This window comes from Scylla paramamosain, chromosome 17 (assembly GCF_035594125.1).
Source record: "Scylla paramamosain isolate STU-SP2022 chromosome 17, ASM3559412v1, whole genome shotgun sequence".
Classification (NCBI taxonomy): Eukaryota; Metazoa; Arthropoda; class Malacostraca; order Decapoda; family Portunidae; genus Scylla; species Scylla paramamosain.
In genome coordinates this window covers 7,482,501-7,502,042 of record NC_087167.1, presented here as the reverse complement: position 1 = coordinate 7,502,042, position 19,542 = coordinate 7,482,501, and the positions used below count along the sequence as shown (strand labels likewise).

At 39.8% G+C, this 19,542-nt stretch overlaps 1 protein-coding gene across 4 annotated transcripts in view; it reads right to left on the bottom strand.

Annotated features, from left to right (window-relative positions):
* LOC135108400 (plexin A3-like) overlaps window positions 1–19,542 on the bottom strand; it is a 78,863-nt gene that overhangs the window by 10,985 nt on the left and 48,336 nt on the right. For 2 of the 4 annotated variants that reach the window (XM_064019353.1, XM_064019354.1), the window contains exons 3-18: window positions 15,389–15,571; window positions 14,855–14,983; window positions 14,417–14,647; window positions 13,274–13,436; window positions 12,822–13,030; window positions 12,473–12,598; window positions 10,951–11,152; window positions 10,616–10,843; window positions 9,133–9,341; window positions 7,989–8,173; window positions 7,295–7,469; window positions 6,948–7,067; window positions 6,380–6,598; window positions 1,252–1,446; window positions 867–1,113; window positions 327–591 (exon numbers count right to left, since the gene is read on the bottom strand). In XM_064019353.1, coding sequence (XP_063875423.1) covers window positions 327–591; window positions 867–1,113; window positions 1,252–1,446; window positions 6,380–6,598; window positions 6,948–7,067; window positions 7,295–7,469; window positions 7,989–8,173; window positions 9,133–9,341; window positions 10,616–10,843; window positions 10,951–11,152; window positions 12,473–12,598; window positions 12,822–13,030; window positions 13,274–13,436; window positions 14,417–14,647; window positions 14,855–14,983; window positions 15,389–15,571 — 3,086 coding nt within the window. The remainder of the gene's footprint in view (window positions 1–326; window positions 592–866; window positions 1,114–1,251; window positions 1,447–6,379; window positions 6,599–6,947; window positions 7,068–7,294; window positions 7,470–7,988; window positions 8,174–9,132; window positions 9,342–10,615; window positions 10,844–10,950; window positions 11,153–12,472; window positions 12,599–12,821; window positions 13,031–13,273; window positions 13,437–14,416; window positions 14,648–14,854; window positions 14,984–15,388; window positions 15,572–19,542) is intronic. The other 2 variants (XM_064019355.1, XM_064019356.1) reach the window with 1 other exon arrangement.

Sequence of the window (19,542 nt, the reverse complement as noted above, 5' to 3'; positions counted from 1 at the left end):
TTTTCTTGCTTAGTGATGCTGCACTAAGAGGCCAGTGATGGCTATGGGTTTCATATCTTCCACATCAATCTGAAGTATTTAAATCCAAAGTAGACAGCTGATATCTATTAAACTCTGATTTACATCTAACCTATATGTGGTGTCATGAATAAATGTAACAGGCAACTGTAGCAAGTTGTAATAGACCTCTGTTTCAGGATAATAAATTACCTAATGAATACACAGAGAAATAAATGAGCTTCAAACATGTGCACTGATTTCTACCTTACACATGTATCTCTCATTTCCAGCTTGGATCCTCCTCCATACTCATTCTCTCCACTCACCTGTCTCTCATGGAGAAATACCGGTTGGACTCAAGGGTGCGTATGAAGAGTAGTAAGAAGGTCTTGTTCATAATGAGCTGGCCAAATAGTTTGAGGCCTTTCTCTTTGCGGGCTAAGTCAGGACGATCCATCTGCAGTACAGTGGTTTCTTCTAGGTTTGGAAACAGGATCTTCATAGCATATGTGCGGTAATCAAGGAAGGGTATGCCACCACCAATCAGGTCACTGGTGAGGTCAGTCATCTCTGTCTGCAGCTCAGCAAATGCTGGAGAAGGGAAAAACAAGTGTAAATATGTCATGTCATGTCATGTCATGCATACTGCCTCAACAGGTGAAACATAAACCAAAGTGTGCCTGTCATATTTTTAAATTTCTGATACTGAGAGCAACATTGTATGTATGTGAAAAACTAAATTTTAAATTCAAAGTACTATATAGATACATATGAAAGAAATCAGCATTCTTTTAAGTAAATACTACTACTACTACTAATACTACTACTGTAAGTATTGTTGATTGGTGGCATCTAAACAGTCATACCTTCTTTGCACTCAGCAGCCACCCGGAGCTCCAACACATCCATCTGTTCCTGCATACTCTTAAGGACACGGGAGTTTTGGTTGCTTTTTTGGCGGTACACAATGAGGCACACTACTAGAATCAAGATGAGCAAGACTGCTCCCACAGACAGCCCAATGATCAGCTGCTTGGAGAGTGTCCCCACATTGGTATTGGATGCATACTCCAAGAAGCCAATTTCATAGATGAGATTATTGCCCACTTTGACCTGTAATATGTATCAGGATTAAAATTTGACATAATATGCAATATACTAGACAACAATAAGCATATAAATCAACTCAAAAACATATATTCAACAAGGAAAATGTGCAATAAGTGACCATGTGTATGAAATCACACTCACCACTACTTGGGGCAGATCATCACCCTCCAGTGGCTCTGGCTGTTCTCTTGGGGGCCGACAGGTGAGCTGTGACCTGGAAAGGGAGGTCACGTTGCAGGACTCTGCACCAATCAACACTTCCACATCTATTTCCTGTGAAGCTCGATCCAAGTTTATCCCATTGATGGTCAGGTAATCTGACTTGTACTGCTTTACCTGTGGGGAGAGAAAGAAGTAAACAATGGAGAGGAAAGAAAATGTCAATGAGCAATTACATTCAAGTCACTTATACATGAGTATTTGATGTAAAAGAAATACATAATGAGAGAGAGAGAGAGAGAGAGAGAGAGAGAGAGAGAGAGAGAGAGAGAGAGAGAGAGAGAGAGAGAGAGAGAGAGAGAGAGAGAGAGAGAGAGAGAGAGAGAGAGAGAGAGAATTTTCTTTTCATAATACAAACTTGGTTTCATAAACAGCAGCATGAAATTCAAAATCAAACTCCAAAGGTTAGTAATCTTTATTTTTAAATGTGTGAATGGATAAAATATAATTACCTACTTGCTAAACTAAGAAAAGATGCTAATTAAGATAGGTAAATGGTATATGCGAAGCTATACATCAAATCTGACACAAAGATTTCTGGCAACCATAATGCAGAGTCATTACATGATTTTCCACTTACTATGAATGGATGCAAATAGTGAATTTTCAAATTCTAAAAGTTTATACACTCAACCCTTGTAGATCACACACTTCCACATTGTGTTTTTCCACATCATGTCTTCAATAAGATTTCTGTTATGTATATATGTTATGTATATAGTTTTGCATCCATACTCATGTTGTGCATGTGCGCCATTCACACACCAGCCTGGTGGATCTCAAAGCCTTATCATCAGTTGATGATTGTTTCCAATGGTTTAAGCATTATGTTCATTTTTCATTGGTTCATACCAGCACCACTCTTGTAAGTGAATTTCAGAAAGCAAAACCCACATTGTGGTTTGATTGATTCAAATGGCTGAGTCCCTCTAGTCACTGGGTCCACCAATCTCCATGCCCTACCTGGGCCGCCAGCAAAAGGAAAGAGTAGTAGGAGGAAGACATTGACTCCTGTAGAAAGACTGGTGCTAGTTAAGTGCGGCATCAATGAAACAAACATGATAACAATTTACGAGAAGACATATGTAAAGCATATGGAGCTGGTCCATACTGACACAAGCAAGAATACATCACAGTCAACTATCACCAAGACCTCACAACTGCTGGCAAGATGTGTGGTATGACAAGCTTGAAATAATGTGGCAGTGAAGATGAGAGATGTAAAGGAAACTACCAGACAACTTTATCATACAGTGGCTCAGAAGAAGGGAGTAAAAGAGCCAACCTCATTCAATGCTTCCAATGGCTAGGTGAAAGATTTATAGGGTAAGGAAAATGGTGAAGAATGTTTTGATTTCAAGTGAAGCAAAAAGTAGTGACCCTGCCAGTACCAGGGCATATCCTCAATTCATGACACCATTGAGTCAGGTTAGAACACCCAAGACCAAACATTCAATATGGAGGAAACTACTTTCATGTTTAAAACTACACCCAGGAGAACTGAGCAATCACATGAAGTATGAGGTAGACATGTGACGTATGAGGTAGAAAACAATAGATTATCGAGGCATGTCATGGCGTGTTTCTGTGACACACAACAACAGTAAGCAGTATTATGGATCTGGTGGTCCTATGCTAATATAAAGGAAATATTGTAGGGTGAATTTTGGGTGACTGAGCAAATTACAATTAATCTCATAAACTGTGATCCTTCCACATCACGTTTTTCTGCGACACACTTTGGGTTGAGTGTAATTGGACATTTTCTGGTTACGATTTTATTTTCATTCTGTTCTTATGGTGGTGTATGTTGGGAAAACAAGAATACTTGTATACTAAACCTTACAAACTAGAACATCTTTACTTTCATAAATGTAAAATAAAACTGAACATATTAAAAGCAATCTACTGTTCTCCAAACTAGTTTGGAAGGGTTGGTGGATGCCACTTATGTGTACACCACAGAATGAGTGGCATTAGTAGTCCCTGGCTGTCCTTCCTCATGCATTAGCTCACTCTTAAGTGACAATAGCATCCATTGATATTTCCTGTACTTGGATATCTTTTGCTCCACAATTCTTAAAAGTATCTCTGTTGCTTCAATCCCAGAGGTTAGGTTTGTATGCTGTATTTCTGCCTCTTCAGGATGTGTATGTGGTACTTCCAGCTCTTCAATGTGGGCAAAAACCGTTATCTCGCTCTGCAAAAGTTAAAACAATTACACCAGTGCACTAGATGTAAGGCTTGGCAGATAAACAGTGTCTTACTATTCCTGGGAACTATAATTCACACAAAGCCGAGACATCCTGTTTGGGTTCAAGTACTTGTAATTAGTCCTGTACTCGAAAACAATGTTATACTTTTGCACTGATTTTTTTTCATTGAACAAAAAGAGATGATTTAAAGTACCTCTAACATTCTGTTGTGAGTTTCAAGCATTTTATAATTAGCTGTGCTTGCTTAAGAAGTCCAGAAAAACGTGAACTCCGTGCAACTCACTGGTTGGCAGCCTTGTGGCTCAATAACAAGTCAATACAAAATCCAACTATTTCTTTAAAAGCAAAAAATGTATAAAAATAACTCCTGATGACTTTCAAAGTACACACAATAGAATAATAATAACAATTTTTCTGTTTCAGCTCTTCGTGCTTCAGGCTGATGAAACATACATGCAATCATTGTATGTATATGGATACAGATAACTGCATGCATTGTACAGCCATAAAACTGATGGTAACTTGGATGCAATCATGCTTCAGAAGCTTGATGATTATGAACAAATAGTGGAGATGCGTGGTTATGAAGTCAAAACAAATGGCATAGTTAAGTAACATTAAGCTTTTGTATAATTAAAATTCATCACATATAGGAACTGAAAAACATCCATTTATCACAAAATCATATGCATTTGAAAATTTAATATCTATGTGACCAAATAAAAACAGACTGTCACATATTAAGGTTTACATAATTTGTAAACACTATACCATACTGAATTTCAGTACTTGAGCCCAACACATACGCACACATACACATACACACAATTGGATATCTGCTTTGAGTTTAGAAATTAATCAAATAAAATTCTTTGTATGATTCCTCTTACTAATAAATGAATAAATAAATAAATAAATGTATAAAACAAAGGAAACCAAGCTTACCTATCAACACTCCTCTGCATTCTCTTCATGTAGTCCAGCTTCATCTACGGTTGCATGGGTGTCAGTTGCCTCACGGCTCTTGTTCTTGAAAGCCCACACACACTGGGATTCTGATATTTTTCTCCATCATTTATTCTTGAGGGAACCTGGAGGGGTGTCCTCCTCTATTTCTGTCCACCTCAAAACAGCATCCATATACCAGAAGTTCTCAAGGTACTAATAACTTTGAAGACTTCAAAATCCTTTTCTTCTTTTTTTTTTCTTTCTATTTTTACCAACATGCTGTGATAATTTTTTAAAACCAAACTTTTCTTATTACAGTCACTGATGATCATTCAGTACATGGAACAAACAGGAGATCTGGTGCTTAATAAAGTAAGGTGGAATCATAATACTGCTCTTGTACATTATAGTGAAAAATGGGAGCACAAACTTAGTCCTTCAGAATAAAGATTTAAGTTAAAATAATACACTGTATTATAAGAAAACCAAAACTGAGCTGCATCTATTGTACTGTGCTTCAAGAGCAAATTCTACATATGATCCTTTGTATTAGTAATAATAATAATAATAATAACAATAATAATAATAAAAAAAACTATATCCCCATATACCATAACCTATCTACACTAAAATTCTCTCTCTCTGGTTCCCTCCAGGAGTGCCCCTTAAGAGACTACCACAGCAGAGGCTCCACCTCTCCTTATCCAAACATTTCCTTCTTGCTTATCTGAGTGCTCCATCTCTATTGGAGCTTCTTTCATGCTCAAAATCTATGATGGAAATAGTTTTTGACAATCCTTAACCAAAGCACTATAGTTTCTGATTGGTACAGAGTCCTGTTTCACCACTAACATGTCTTCCCTATACTGTTAAGTGAAATTCAAGAAACTTCCTAATTATACCTTGTTTCAATCATTTCTTGATGCATGTTCTCACAACACTAGTCTGGCCACACTTCCATTTCCATTTCTCAAGGAGTATCAAAGCTACAACTTCAGTTGAGTATGCTGGGAACACACACACACACACACACACACACACACACACACACACACACACACACACACACACACACACACACACACACACACACACACACACACAAAATAAAAAAGATACTCATGCAAGAATGTGAAGTTCCCAGCTGCACACAGACTTCAAGCAATGCCACACTAGATGGCATTGCATTATGGAAATCAATCAATGAAACACTCTGCTGTTATGTTGGGTTCAGGGTTGAGACCAATCAGAGTCCACAATAAAAAGTAAATGAACTACAGTAGGGATCTGATATATGGAAACTCAAGTAATGTAAGAGCACCAATGGCAACTCTATAATAGTTTGCCCAAAGTAGCCATTAACCTATTCAGATCTTGAGCTCTCCTATGCTTCAGTCTGGTGGTAACTGACACATGTCATATGGTAAACAGCTGAGTAGTATGGTAAATTTTGTTATATAAAAATAAAGAAATAAAAGAATAAGTAAAACAGAATGAAGGAATATAAATAAAGGTATTAATAAATGAAACTGGGTATACTGTATCTAATTAAGTCATTATACTTATTCTGACTAGTAACACACACACACACACACACACACACACACACCATATGATAAGTGAGTGCGTGGAATTTGCTTTAGCTGCTTGCTTGATTTTCATGTAGCATTCACTACAGGAAAGCTGAAGGTGAATGCAAAGAGGAGTTAAGTAATGCTGCATGAGAGTATTGTTGTTAGTAATGGATTTAAATGAATTTTACATCAGCTATTTTGAGCCTTAATAATTCCATACGAATACTGCCGTGTTAGCAAACCACAGTCATTAGAGGCAGACACACTAATGAGCAGAGAATCATGGCAACTTCAAGAGATGTGAAAACTCACACTGTTGGTGTCCTCAAATGGATGGTACAGGGGGTCTGGGAACACCCTGAAGGCAGGGAAGTCTGGAAATTTGTTCAAGTTGCGCACAGTCTTCACGTGGTCCATGAGGAAGCCGTAGTCCAGAAGCATTCCATTCTCATGGTCAATACGTTCACTAGCAGAGACTGAGATGGCAGGTGACCGACACTCCATCCGAGTTGAGTTTTTCACCTCACAAGGCTGCATGCAAGAAGTAAAGGCTTTCATTATTTGCCTCCCATGTAACATCTAATCTGTCACATACATGAATATATTAAATTAAAACTAATCTTTTTAAAATTCATCCAACTATGAAGTACTTTTCATGATGATTTAAGTGAAACCAATAAACAATCAGTTTATTTTGCATGTCATAAGCATTAACAATGAACAGTCACTACATCCCAATAAAGAATTAACAAATGTCACATGGCCACTTGATCAGCTAATGTACAAACTTTTCCTGTGTGTATATTTTTTCCCCTGACACTTATTGCCAGTAACAGATACAGCTTTAACCAATCACTAATTGTTTGAAGTATTTACTTACACTGGAGAACTCCTTCCCTTTGTACACAACATACATCTTTGGGTCCTTGATCACATTGAAGTTGGTGCCATCCACAGTGATGACAATGCCGCCTGATGGTATGCCCCGAGGACCATTGCGCTGGGAAAAAGTGCGTTAACATTAAAAACAACAGTTTGGTAAATGAAAAATCATAGAAATATAACCTAAAAAATGTCAAAGACAAGAAAAGTGTTTAATACTATAAATATAATTACTGGAATTCTGACACTAAAACGTTCATCCTTTACATTTCAGACAGACAATACACCACCCATCAACTGGAACTCTGGTGGTGTCACTGGCTTACATTGGCAGATACTACTCACCATTCCAGCTTGACCTGCTCGTCCACTCTTCACAGAATGTATCTTGGGATCATCTACATAGGTGAAGAACTTCCCTTCCAACTGGCGGTGCCCATTGTCAAAGTTCATGGCAATCTTTCCTTCAGTCAGTGTGGAGGCATCCGAGGTGATGCAGGTGGCTACTGTAGCGTTAGCACTGTGGTAAAAGATATGAGGAGATTAGCACACACAAGGACACATGGACAAACACACACACACACACACACACACACAATCACACCCCTTTTTCCAAATTTTGAGAGATGGGGATACCTGCTGTTCCTGTTCAGTTTCATCCTGCACTATTCACTGATTCTCTTCCTTTCCCTTCCATTTTCCAAAATGTGAGTCTGCCTAATATATGATATAGTACACAAGGTTTCAGTCAAGGATCTTTTGCTTTCCTATGCTTTGCTCTTCTATGTTCCTGTTTATCTTGTCAACTGTGAAGTTTGAAAAAGTTTGCAAGAAAGTGAGTGAAAGCACTAAATAATTACTTCTAGATTTAACACCCTTCCTTACTTCCTCTCTTTCTAGTTTTAACGAATATCAAAGTCTTGTTTTTCCCAATAGCTATAAAACTGGTAAACTCAAGAGAAGTTCCAGAAAAATTCATAGTGCTTCCTCAACTGTAAACTCATCCCTCTCCTCTAGTGTTTCCTGATATGCCACGCACCTCTGTATCTTGCAGGGACGGTCACTGATGAAGGCCTCAATACGACTCCCGGCATTCATGTGGTGACCAATGATGTGGAGCAATGTGCCTCCTGATCTCGGCCCAGAGGAGGGTGTAATGTCTGTGATCTCAGGGTTCACAAACTTGTACTTCTCAATACTCTCTCCACGGTACTCCTTTTCAACCTAGTAAATGGGAGTCACATTTAGTCTGTGTATACATGTTATATATCAAGAAGTGGGAGGAGAGGGAGGAGGAAATAAAGAAAGGAAACAAGTTTGAGATAAGTGTGGATGGGGAACAATAAGTCAAGAAGTAAGTAAGTGCAAGGAAAGGTATGGATGGGAAATAAGAGCCTCTGGATGGTAATGGATATATTTTAGAAATGTGAGTAACTGGGTAGCATGCACATTGCACAATTACATGAGAGAGAGGGAGAAGGCGGGGTATGGGTGGTGAATGTATGGAAGGATGTGACAGGGGATGGTTTGGAGGTGACTTGGCAGCATATGAAAATAAACTGAAAATATATATATATATATATATATATATATATATATATATATATATATATATATATATATATATATATATATATATATATATATGTTACAGTCAATACCTGAATCCAGACAATTTGTAAAGTGACTTATTTTTTCAGGCAATTTGTGAACTGCCTGGTTAGGTTAGGTTAGGTTAGGTTAGGTTAGGTTAGGTTAGGATAACCTAACCTAACCTAACCTAACCTAACCTAACCTAACCAGGCAGTTCACAAATTGCCTGAAAAAATAAGTCACTTTACAAATTGTCTGGATTCAGGTATTGACTGTAACATATATATATATATATATATATATATATATATATATATATATATATATATATATATATATATATATATATATATATATATATAAAGAAAAGAAACCAAAAACCAAGAAAACATTAACAACAAATAATCAATTAGAAATTCACAAATTATTTCAATCCATACTCAAAAACACTGGAAAACAAATCTTATGAAATCAAATAATATTAACAAAATAAACTAAATGTTAATATGAAACCAATAATAATAATATAGAAAAAAAAAAAAAAAAAAAAAAATCAAACTTAAATAAACAAAAAAAATCTGCCATGTTACCAGCTGGATGCTATCGTGTGACATGTGACGGTCAATTCCCTTCACCTTCACCAGAATCGGTCCCTCCTTGAAGTCATTCACACCCGGGGAGTCCACCATGCAGGTTACCCTCTTCGTCTTAACATAAGACTCGCGGTACGGCTGGCAGGTGATCCCTGCCACAGTGATGCCTTCATAGATGTCCTCTATCTTCTTCCCCAAGTTGATGCCTACAGAAAAGGAATTCATAATATTATAATTTGCATCTACCCTGCCTAAATATTTTGGCTCTTTATTTTCTTTATACAGCAAAATCACTCTTATCTGGCATCAATGGGACCGCCAACATGCTGGATACTTGAAGCATGCCGGATACTTGAATAGAAGTGAAATTATGTCCACAATCACCACCCTACACTCACGCATCTTACCATAACAAAGATCAGCTGATCACCGTCCTGTGCGTCGCCACCCGCGCTGTCACCTCACACTCACCAACACACAATACTACTGTACTAACATTCTCTTTGATACTTTCCTCTTATAAATAAGTTGATGGGTTACAAAAATAAAGTACATATACACTTATTTGCTTTATTCAATATTAGCCAGCATATATAGCATACAATAAAGATGTGAAAATGTACGAGTGTTTGTGACACTTTTTCGCTCCCCACACCTCTCATTCAACACCCTCCGGGTAATCAACATCATCAGATTCTGTACTCGTTTGCCCCACTTCTTTTCCCTTACAAGCTACTTTAAAATAGTTTCTAACGTCTCCTTGTTTGCAGCTCCTTCTTCTTTGCAGCAAAAACTCATTCTCAATGCAGTGAAGGGTCATAACATCTCAGGTTGACATGTATGTGCACTGCTCAGCAAACCTGACAAAGCCAACTATGTGTTTCGCAGCCTGTTCCCAAGTTACTTATCACCATCATCATCATCACTATCATCACTAATTTTCTCTAAATGATCTTCTACTACAGCGTTGATAAGTTCCTCGTCTGTGAGAGTGAATGTTACGGCCTGATTTTCGTCCACATCCACCCGTTCCTGTAACGCTTCATCTGTCACTTTAAGTTGCACATTTCCCCCCCATTTCCCTCAGCTTGCTCACCACCGAATTTTTCATGCCACCTACAAACCCTTCAAACTCCTCATCATCCTCATCATCACACATCATCAAAGGGTACAATTTGCACCAACATCACATCAATGTTTGCCTTTTAACATCTAGCTAAGCAAGTGAAGCCATGAATATCGCATCCTTAACATTAAACTGTTTTTGGAACTCGGGGATTGTGCCGTCCTCATAATTAATCATAATTTAATCGATTTTATGAGTACACATTGATTTTTTATTGATTTTAAGGCTCGGGGAAAAATGTGCTGGATACTCGAATGCTGGATGAGAGGGATTTTACTGTATTCTATTTTCATAATATAATTCCTATAAAACTCCAAACAAAGACATACAAGCTTAAACAAAGTTACTCCTCACCCTCAATAGTGACATTGGTGCCACCATCCCACGGTCCACTCTTGGGATAGAAGTCTGTCACATTTATGATGGGGCAGGTCCGCTCACGGTCCAGCCAGGAACCTCCATCACACTTGTCCTGCACTTCACAGCGACTGGTGGACTGGCACCACCCACAGCGGTACCTCTCTGGCAGGCTCAGGCACATGCCACAGTTATCAGCCATCAGATGACACTGGTATACCAACACTGTTAAGATGAAAAAAATTAGGTAGTGGACAGAAATAATGAGATCAATATGGTGACTAAAATGTTCAGATATCAATCTAATGGAGTAGTAGAACAGACAGACTCACCATGAATGTTCTGAGGGTTGTCAAGGGGCTTGGAGCCACCCCAGATAACAGCAAAGGTGGCATTGGTGGAGGGGGCAGCAGTGGTATAGGCAAACTCCATGCGGTCACAGTAGATAGTGTCACTCAGCAAGTTGGCGCTGACGCTGGTGACTCGACCCTCAATGTTGAACTGACACACAAATCGTGTCTGGGTGATGAATTGCTGTACAGGGAAAAGGAAACATAAATAATAAGGCTTGATGTTGATTGAAGGTGGCTTGGTTGTACAAATTTGATGGTTAGCTAAGGAGGGATTTTTATGTTAGTGTAAGGTGTGGCATTCAACAGGCATCATGAATGCTGGTGTAAAAACTGGCTATTGAGGTTAAGTCATGAGTGTGGTAGGCTCATGTACTAGCATCTACATGCATATCTGAGTCCTTACTCCAAGGATTTTCTTCAAAGGTGGCAGTCATCCAACATTTTGTTAGCTATTCCCATTACGCTTAAAAAAAAAAAAAAAAAAAAAAAAAAAAAAAAAATTCACAGCCCTAATGGTTCTATCAACATACTGCCTTTACCTCTCAGATATTCTTATGAGTAAAGACATACATTAAGATACAGCAAAGGCTTAAGAACCTGATAAAAATATTGTATGAAAAATACTACAGTTCAACTACATACTTTCATTCTACAATATTTGCATGTTACTCATCACAAGTTTTAAATTTTCTGTGCAGTCTAAATATACTAATATCAAAGTAATGTTCACATAACAGGGATACTGTATGCCACTAGTGAGAGAGAGATGTGTTGTCTCAGTGGTACAGCCAAGGATGGAAACATCTGGCCTAGCAGAAAGGAACTTGATTTGGTATCTTTCCTTTAAATAATCAGTCATATCCACCTAATTCTCCCCATTCCCTTCTTCCTCTTTCAAGTCCAGGGATATCTTACATCCCTATGGTGATATGAGTAGGGACAACACTCTTTTTCTTCTCCCCTCTTGTTGTTACAACCATGATTAAAAAACCCATGTGCTGCCAATGATGCTACTACCATCACCAACACTACTTGCAGTAGTACTAGTAGTAGTAGTAGTAGAACATTATTAGCAATAGCAGCAGTGGTAGTACCATTTCAAAATTCTAAATGAGGGAGTGGGGAGAGATAAGCAAGCAGAAGTAAATGAACAGATGATAAAGAAATTATGTATAGTACCAACAACAATAGTAGCAACAATCTGAATATCCTAAATGAGGAAATGGGAAAGATAAGCAAGCATGAACAAACAATGTCATAGAGATTTAAGGATAAAATTTGAGCTCTGCTGTCTCAACTTTACACCATTTCACTATCCAGGATTGTATAAGTCATGATTCTATGCTTAGAAAAATGCCATTCACATGATTGCAGTCAGAATGACTTAACTTTAGCTCACAGCTCCAAATAGCATTACTAACAGTTTTTACAATTAAATTAGCACAATTGTTCATATCATGTTTATTGGAAGTCTTCACTTGCAATGTTTGCAGAGACTCACCGCAATGTTGTCCACCTTGACTTTGATGGACTTGTCTGTGCCTGAGGACACCAAGATCTCTTGACTCTCAACAAAATTGATTCGGGGACAAAAGGCAGGTCCACTCCTGATGCTGGGACCCACACGCTGCAGAAAGTGTAACATATTGAAAATATAACCATGAGGATTATTTTTCATTCAATACATCCAAATAGTACATCTTACTAACTCCTAAAATAAACAATCTAGATGCAAGCAAGGAAATTTATAAAGTTAAAAAGCATATAGTGTATGACATACACTGATCTAAAAGAGACATAAACAACAAAAGCATCTCTGGCCCAGCCATTACTGATCATCATGGACTTACGTTGATGCCATTGACCAAGACATCATTGCGACAGTTCTCAGCCGAGTCATGAGTGCAGCGATGGCCATCTACACACCAGTCACAGGGAAAAGGTGAAGACACACACTCCGTGCATGAGCTGTATGTGTTGCAGTCAAAGAAGGTGAAGTTGGTTGATACAAACTCGGGACCCTCTGATTTGCGCACTGATAGCTTGGCTGTGAAGTGATCTGTTGGACAAGAACAGAAAAGCTTATGAAGGTACAAAAAACAATACTATTACTACAGTACTAGTGTTACTCAATTACACTCCATGATGATAATTCTTGACATTTTTACTTCTTGTCAAATGATACTGCAGTGGCTAAGAACATCAGTCATAATGACATCTACTCACGTTCAGTCAACAAAGATAACACACACACACACACACACACACACACACACACACACACACACACACACACACTCACGTTGGTTCTGAGGGATGTCTGGCAGCATGTCATTCCTCGGGGTGGTGCAGGAGACCCCCTGGGCCGTCCGTGTGGCATCAGTAGTCAGGTCTTTATTCATGGCACTAAACACACACTGCAATGAGCCTTCTACAGATGGCAGGTTGTCGATGTTGAGAGACAGCTGTCACAAGGAAAAAGGAAGGAGCTATAGTAAAACACATTATAGGTGAAATGAAAATAAGCATACCACAAAATAAATTCCAAGTCTATACACATAAATTATAGATGAAAAAAAAAAAAAAAAAATCACATCCTTTTAATGATTTCTACATGCCTGATAACAATTCACATCCTTTATCATGCAATTTTTTTTTTATTTTCAAGAACTCCTAATGCACTTTCTAGATTTGAGAACAATCCATACTTTAACATTATACATCTTATATTCATGAACCATTTACATCTTTTAGGATCGTGCATCTCAACCATTCCTGAAGATATGGTTTGGTGCCAAATCACTGTCACCATCAGTGGCAGCTCGTGGTAAAAAAATAATGGGGGCTGCATAATACTTGCAGATTACAATACTAATGAGGCTGTGCTGTAGGCAGTTTTATTTGAATCACAAATGTTATGTTTTGTACTCATAGGCTCATAATTAAAAAATTATGTATTGCCAAAGCTATGAGGAACATTTATCAAGTTATTAAGTACAATATGTAGTATTGAAGTAACCATGACACTGAAACTAAGCTTCGGTTGTCACGTAGGGTGCTAAAACTGGCTAGTATTTACGAATCATGAATGTAATGCACTATTTGTTTAACACAGAGGGTGAATAACACTCCCTACTCAGGGTGCCATGCAGGGCTAAACTGACTCCAACCCTGCTACAGTCTGGCTGGCACTACGCCAATCCTGGAAGAAGTGTTTTACTCTGTAATTAATCTATCAAATCTGGTTGTATTTTGTTAGAAAATGATAGAAAAAAAAAAATACTGAATGGAATATAAAAGTATAATATTATTTATTTGTATAAAATGAATTATATGAATGGATCACTCATCTGCCTGGCAAGGCTGAAACAGGGAGGTCTGCAGCCCACCAGCCCTTATGGACCAGCCGCCCGTAATCACCACCACCACCCCATATACCACATACCGTCCTGGCTGTTGTGCGTTGCAGCTTGTCTGGCATGACCTGAGTGATGGTGGTGCAGCGGCCTGTCTTGTAGCTGACCCAGTGCTGAGGATCCTGAGTGGCATCACGACAATCCCTACGCAAGGAGCACTTGTTCTCCAGTGAGCACCATCCACAGTACGGGTCACGAGCCCCTAAACACTGGTTGCACCCCTCATAAATGCTGCACTCTTGAGCTTTCACCTTAGAGACCTGCCAAGGAAGGATGATTAGAAAACCATAATGAAAATTAGTTAAAAACCTGTTTGTAGGAAGACATCAAACACCACCAAGAAAATCAGAGGCAAGTATAAACAACTCATACAGCATTTGAGACAACTAACTGGTCACAATCCAGCATCTGAGACAAGTACTTGGTCACAATACATGATACATCTGATTTCATAAGAGTCCACATACCTTGTTGCTGGTCATGACATAAAGATGGTCACCACCCTTGTCAAAGAACATGTCCTGCCTTACAGCAGAGCCTTGGTCCACCACGATATCATCATACTCCAAGGCATTGTTCTGGTTCTCAATTACCACCTGCAAAACAACAAGGCTAATTAAGAACAACAAAGTATAATCAAGATAGCACAGCACAGTGACAAACACAAAAACATGAAAATGTTAAAGCAATGAAGCATCTGACCAAAAATACAAAAATAGAAGCATTTTTTACATATGAAATCAGAAGTGATGGCAAAAAATTTCTATAAGATACAAATTTAGAAATTATCAACTAGCACATCTCACTCAGAAAAATAATGACAATAGTCATGACAAAACTACAAAACTGAAGTACTGCACTAAATACCTGCCACAATATTAACAAGCAAGGACATTTTCTCTCAAGGACTCATCACAGGGACAAGCTATTGCCTGTGCAACAACAGTGAGTTGTCTCCTAATTTGGACAATATTTCCATCAAGCCATAACTGCTGACCTACCTTCTTGAGATGTCCATGGGCCGTGCCAAGGAAGACAACAGTGTAGACCTCGGTGGAGGTGGCAGCCACGGCTGTGAGTCTTGTGGGGAAGGTGAGGATGGCCAGGCCCTCCACTGGCTGCTCTCCCCCAAGTGGAGTGTTCACATCCATTCCACAGAAATCTTCATTCAAGTCTTTGATCCTCTGTAAGAAATTGAAATGTGTCATTAAGTCGAGCAGCACCCACATACTAACCTGTCATGAAGCCTGTCTGTCTGTCCACTAAAAGGATTTTGTAGAGCACTCTGCTAGTTCAACTTTTGCAGTTCCAGCAAACATGACATGTTAATGCCGTTCTGTTACAATCAGTGCCTGTACAACTAATAAGCAAATATGTACCTACATTTTCCTGAGAAATGGCACTTATACAATAGGAATGTGCAGCAGCAACTTCCTTCAAGTTTTCATTACTCTGGCTGCTTGTTTTGTATGCTGATCTGAAATCACTGCCAAAATGCCAAGCATTCGATGAAGTCTTGTATCTAGATTGTAAAAACCATTAGAGATAGGACTCTTGCATTACTATAATGAACATGTATCATGTGTCCAATGTTGTCCTTGAAATTCAAAAGGCAAGAACTAAGGCATTAATAAAAAGAAAAATGTATGAAATGTCACAAAAACTTTTTATATTTTTCCTTGATGGCTAAGACACACAGTGCAAGGCAAGAGTTTGTACATAAAGGCTTTCAAGTGTATAAAATATTCTGGCACATACAGTGCAAGGTAACTTGTTCATTAACAAATGAAAGGAAAAATTGAAGCAAGATATACTGCATATATATAAGGTCAATTATAAATACTAAATAATATAAATATAAAATCAGTAGTCTCCATCTTGTATCAATTGAGATGGGAAAAGATAAAATCTAATGATTTCAAAGAGCCATGGATGATCCAAGCCAGTGACTGAGCTTGCAGTGACCTTATCCACACCCAGCCTGGCACAGTCTCAACACAATGGCCAAAGCAACAATGAAGGGTTCACCCAAGGGAACAGAACAAAAGACAAATAGAATTAAGAAACCTCGAGTGGTAATGAGTGTCCGTGAGTGGAGTCAGGCTGGGAGAGTCCAACGGAAACAAAACTGCCATAAGGCAAATACTGTTGTAACACCTGAGTGAACTGCTTACCTAAAGTGGAAAATACAGTAAAATCCCTCTCATCCGGCATTCGAGTATCCGGCAGCTTCAAGTATCCGGCACATTTTTTCCCGAGCCTTAAAATCGATACTCATAAAATCGATTAAAATTCCTGCGCGAGGCATACTTTGTCCCCTCGCCACCAGAGCGCACTGCTTCGCGCCACCCGCGGCCCACTGCACTGTGTTTACTTAGTGACTCAGTCCCGCGTGTGCACTGTTTACCGCCTGACGCCTTCATCATGCCTAAAGTTGTAGAAAAGAGGAAGCGTGTTGTGCTTACACTTAAGCAGCTGATCAGATCAGCTGATCTTTGTTAAGGTAAGATGCGTGAGTGTAGGGTGGTGATTGTGGACATAATTTCACTTCTATTCAGGTATCCGGCAATATTCAAGTATCCGGCATGTCGGCGGTCCCGTTGATGCCGGATAAGAGGGATTTTACTGTACTTCACTGCAGTCACTGAATACAATCTACAGTGCTCAAGACAGTGTGGTATGTTTAGGTGTGGCAATAAATAAATAAACTCTCATCCTTCACAACCCGATGATAGATGAAGGATCCTTGCATTTCTTGTTTTGTTTATTATTTCTTACTATTAGGAGGAGCTCTAGGCCGCGCACCTCAGTCCGTGTTGTTAAGTCTGGAAAGAGTTGTTATTCCCTCAAGTGCAAGTCAGTGAGCGAGTGTGCCGTGCTGAGGGATGGTGGCTGGTGTGGCCGTCACATTTACTTATCGGTAAGGCGAGGCCGTAACTGTCTTCGTCACTCCCATCATGAGCCCCTTAAACAAACAACTAATGTATACTATTATAATGTATTATCGCAGCAGTGTGGGATAGCGGTTACCCTGCAACATCGCGCCACTACCCGCTGATGGGCAAATTAAGCTGACCGTGAAATTGCATTATCGGTAATCACATGCCGCCCTTCACTCACTGGTAAATGAATGGCACACCGGTAATCTGTGTGAAAAAAAAAAGCGAAACCTGCATCCAATAACAACAATACATGTATGGTGCATTTTACTATTACCCCACACCTCGTGCCAGTCACGCTACCAGTGGTTGAATTTCTCGGGACTGTAAGACCTCACCACGTTGCCCTCAAACAATGGCAGACACCAGTCACAACAAAGATGTTTCAAAGCAAACCCTCGCGCATAAATTATTCAACACGCTTTAAAAAGTAACAAGAGCGCAGCTGGTGGCATTACAAATAACACTGGGAAAAATAGATGCTGGCGTGGGAAGGTGAGAGGAAAGGTCAAGGCAGATGCGCGCCACGAGAGTACAGCAAAACACGAGCAGTTACGTTGCCTGCGCTGTGCAAGGAAGGGTGGCTGTGCAGAGTGCTCCTAATGACACACACACACACACACACACACACACACACACACACACACACACACACACACCTTAAATTTTAAGGGACAAACAAAAAAGGTTTATACAAAGAATAATAACAGCAGCACTGAACGATACCAGGAAGTCAGAGTAAGACCGGGAACAAATACATGAGAGCGAGCCTGGGCTTCCTCGCTGTGGTGCGCGGCCAAAATAATGTTCGAGAGCATGAGCGTGAGGCAGGCAGGGCGTGCGGCGGCTGCAGGAGTTAGATGGTGAGCCCCGGGTTGGCCCGGTAGGCACGGAGCCACAGGACGTGTTGACATTATGTTATAGGAGGGCGCTGCTGAAATGGCACTCTGTGTGTGTGTGTGTGTGTGTGTGTGTGTGTGTGTGTGTGTGTGTGTGTGTTCTGTAAAGGAGGGGCTGCACCCAATGTTGCCAAACCTACTATCCCTCCTGAGGCTCCGCCCGTTAAGAGTAGCTTTCCCGTTTCCTGGAATGACTAATCCTGGCGCAGGTGCGCATTTTATACATTGTTAATTTCATAGTGAGTCTGCGTAGAGCTGTGAAGGTGATTACAGCTCACCCCGGCACCTGACGTCACTACGGCGCGCCACACTCTGCCCTGGCGGGAACCCTGAGTCATAGAGGGTCCCGGGACCCGTGGCGCCGACTAGGCAAGGCTCGTCAGCAAGCCCCACAACTGGCTGCTGGGGACGGTACAGTAACTGCTGATCACAAGATACGCTGTTCACTAACCACAATGGATACGTCTTATATTTTCAGGAAATCCCAGGGATTGTTCTGTACAATATATGCACAAACACCTCAGTAAATATAATACAACTAATACATATAATATAATACAACTAATGTAAGCTATACACACACACACACACACACACACACACACACACACACACACACACACACACACACACACACACAGCAAAGGAATGCTTATGTGCAGCAAGATGACGTCTCACACAGAGACATTTACAATACTAGCTGCCACCAAGTCAAACCCTTCGTTTCCATGCCTTGCACTCGTATCCCCCCCCCCCAAAAAAAAAAAAAAGTTCTTTGCAACACTAATTATCGTAAATATGAAAATGTGATACACGAAACTTATTCTGCCCTTGTATGAAGGCGTGTGACCTACTTCCAGACATGAATAGGTAAAATTAATGAGGGCCATATTTCCCTTTCAGACCGCTGGCACAGTTCACCGCGGCGCGATGCTTGTTTGACGCGGACTAACAGCACAAAACAACACACTAACAAACAAACGAAAAAAGGAGAACATTACCACAAACATACGCAACGACAGTATTCGGCGCAAAACTACCTCTAAAGCTACATTAAACTAGAAACTAATTAAAAGCGGCCTCGATAATGGGAGCAGTTCAAAAAACTCCCCCAGCCTCGGAGCTCCCACGTAGAGGAATATTGATCTCAGAGTCCGTCCGTCCGCCGCGGCCCGACAAAAGGCCCTTGCGCCGCTGCTCCTCACAACACATTAACGCATTCACACAACAGACAAATTTATCTTTACACGGACATAATGCCGACGCCATTTTGAGAGAGAGAGAGAGAGAGAGAGAGGAGAGAGAGAGAGAGAGAGA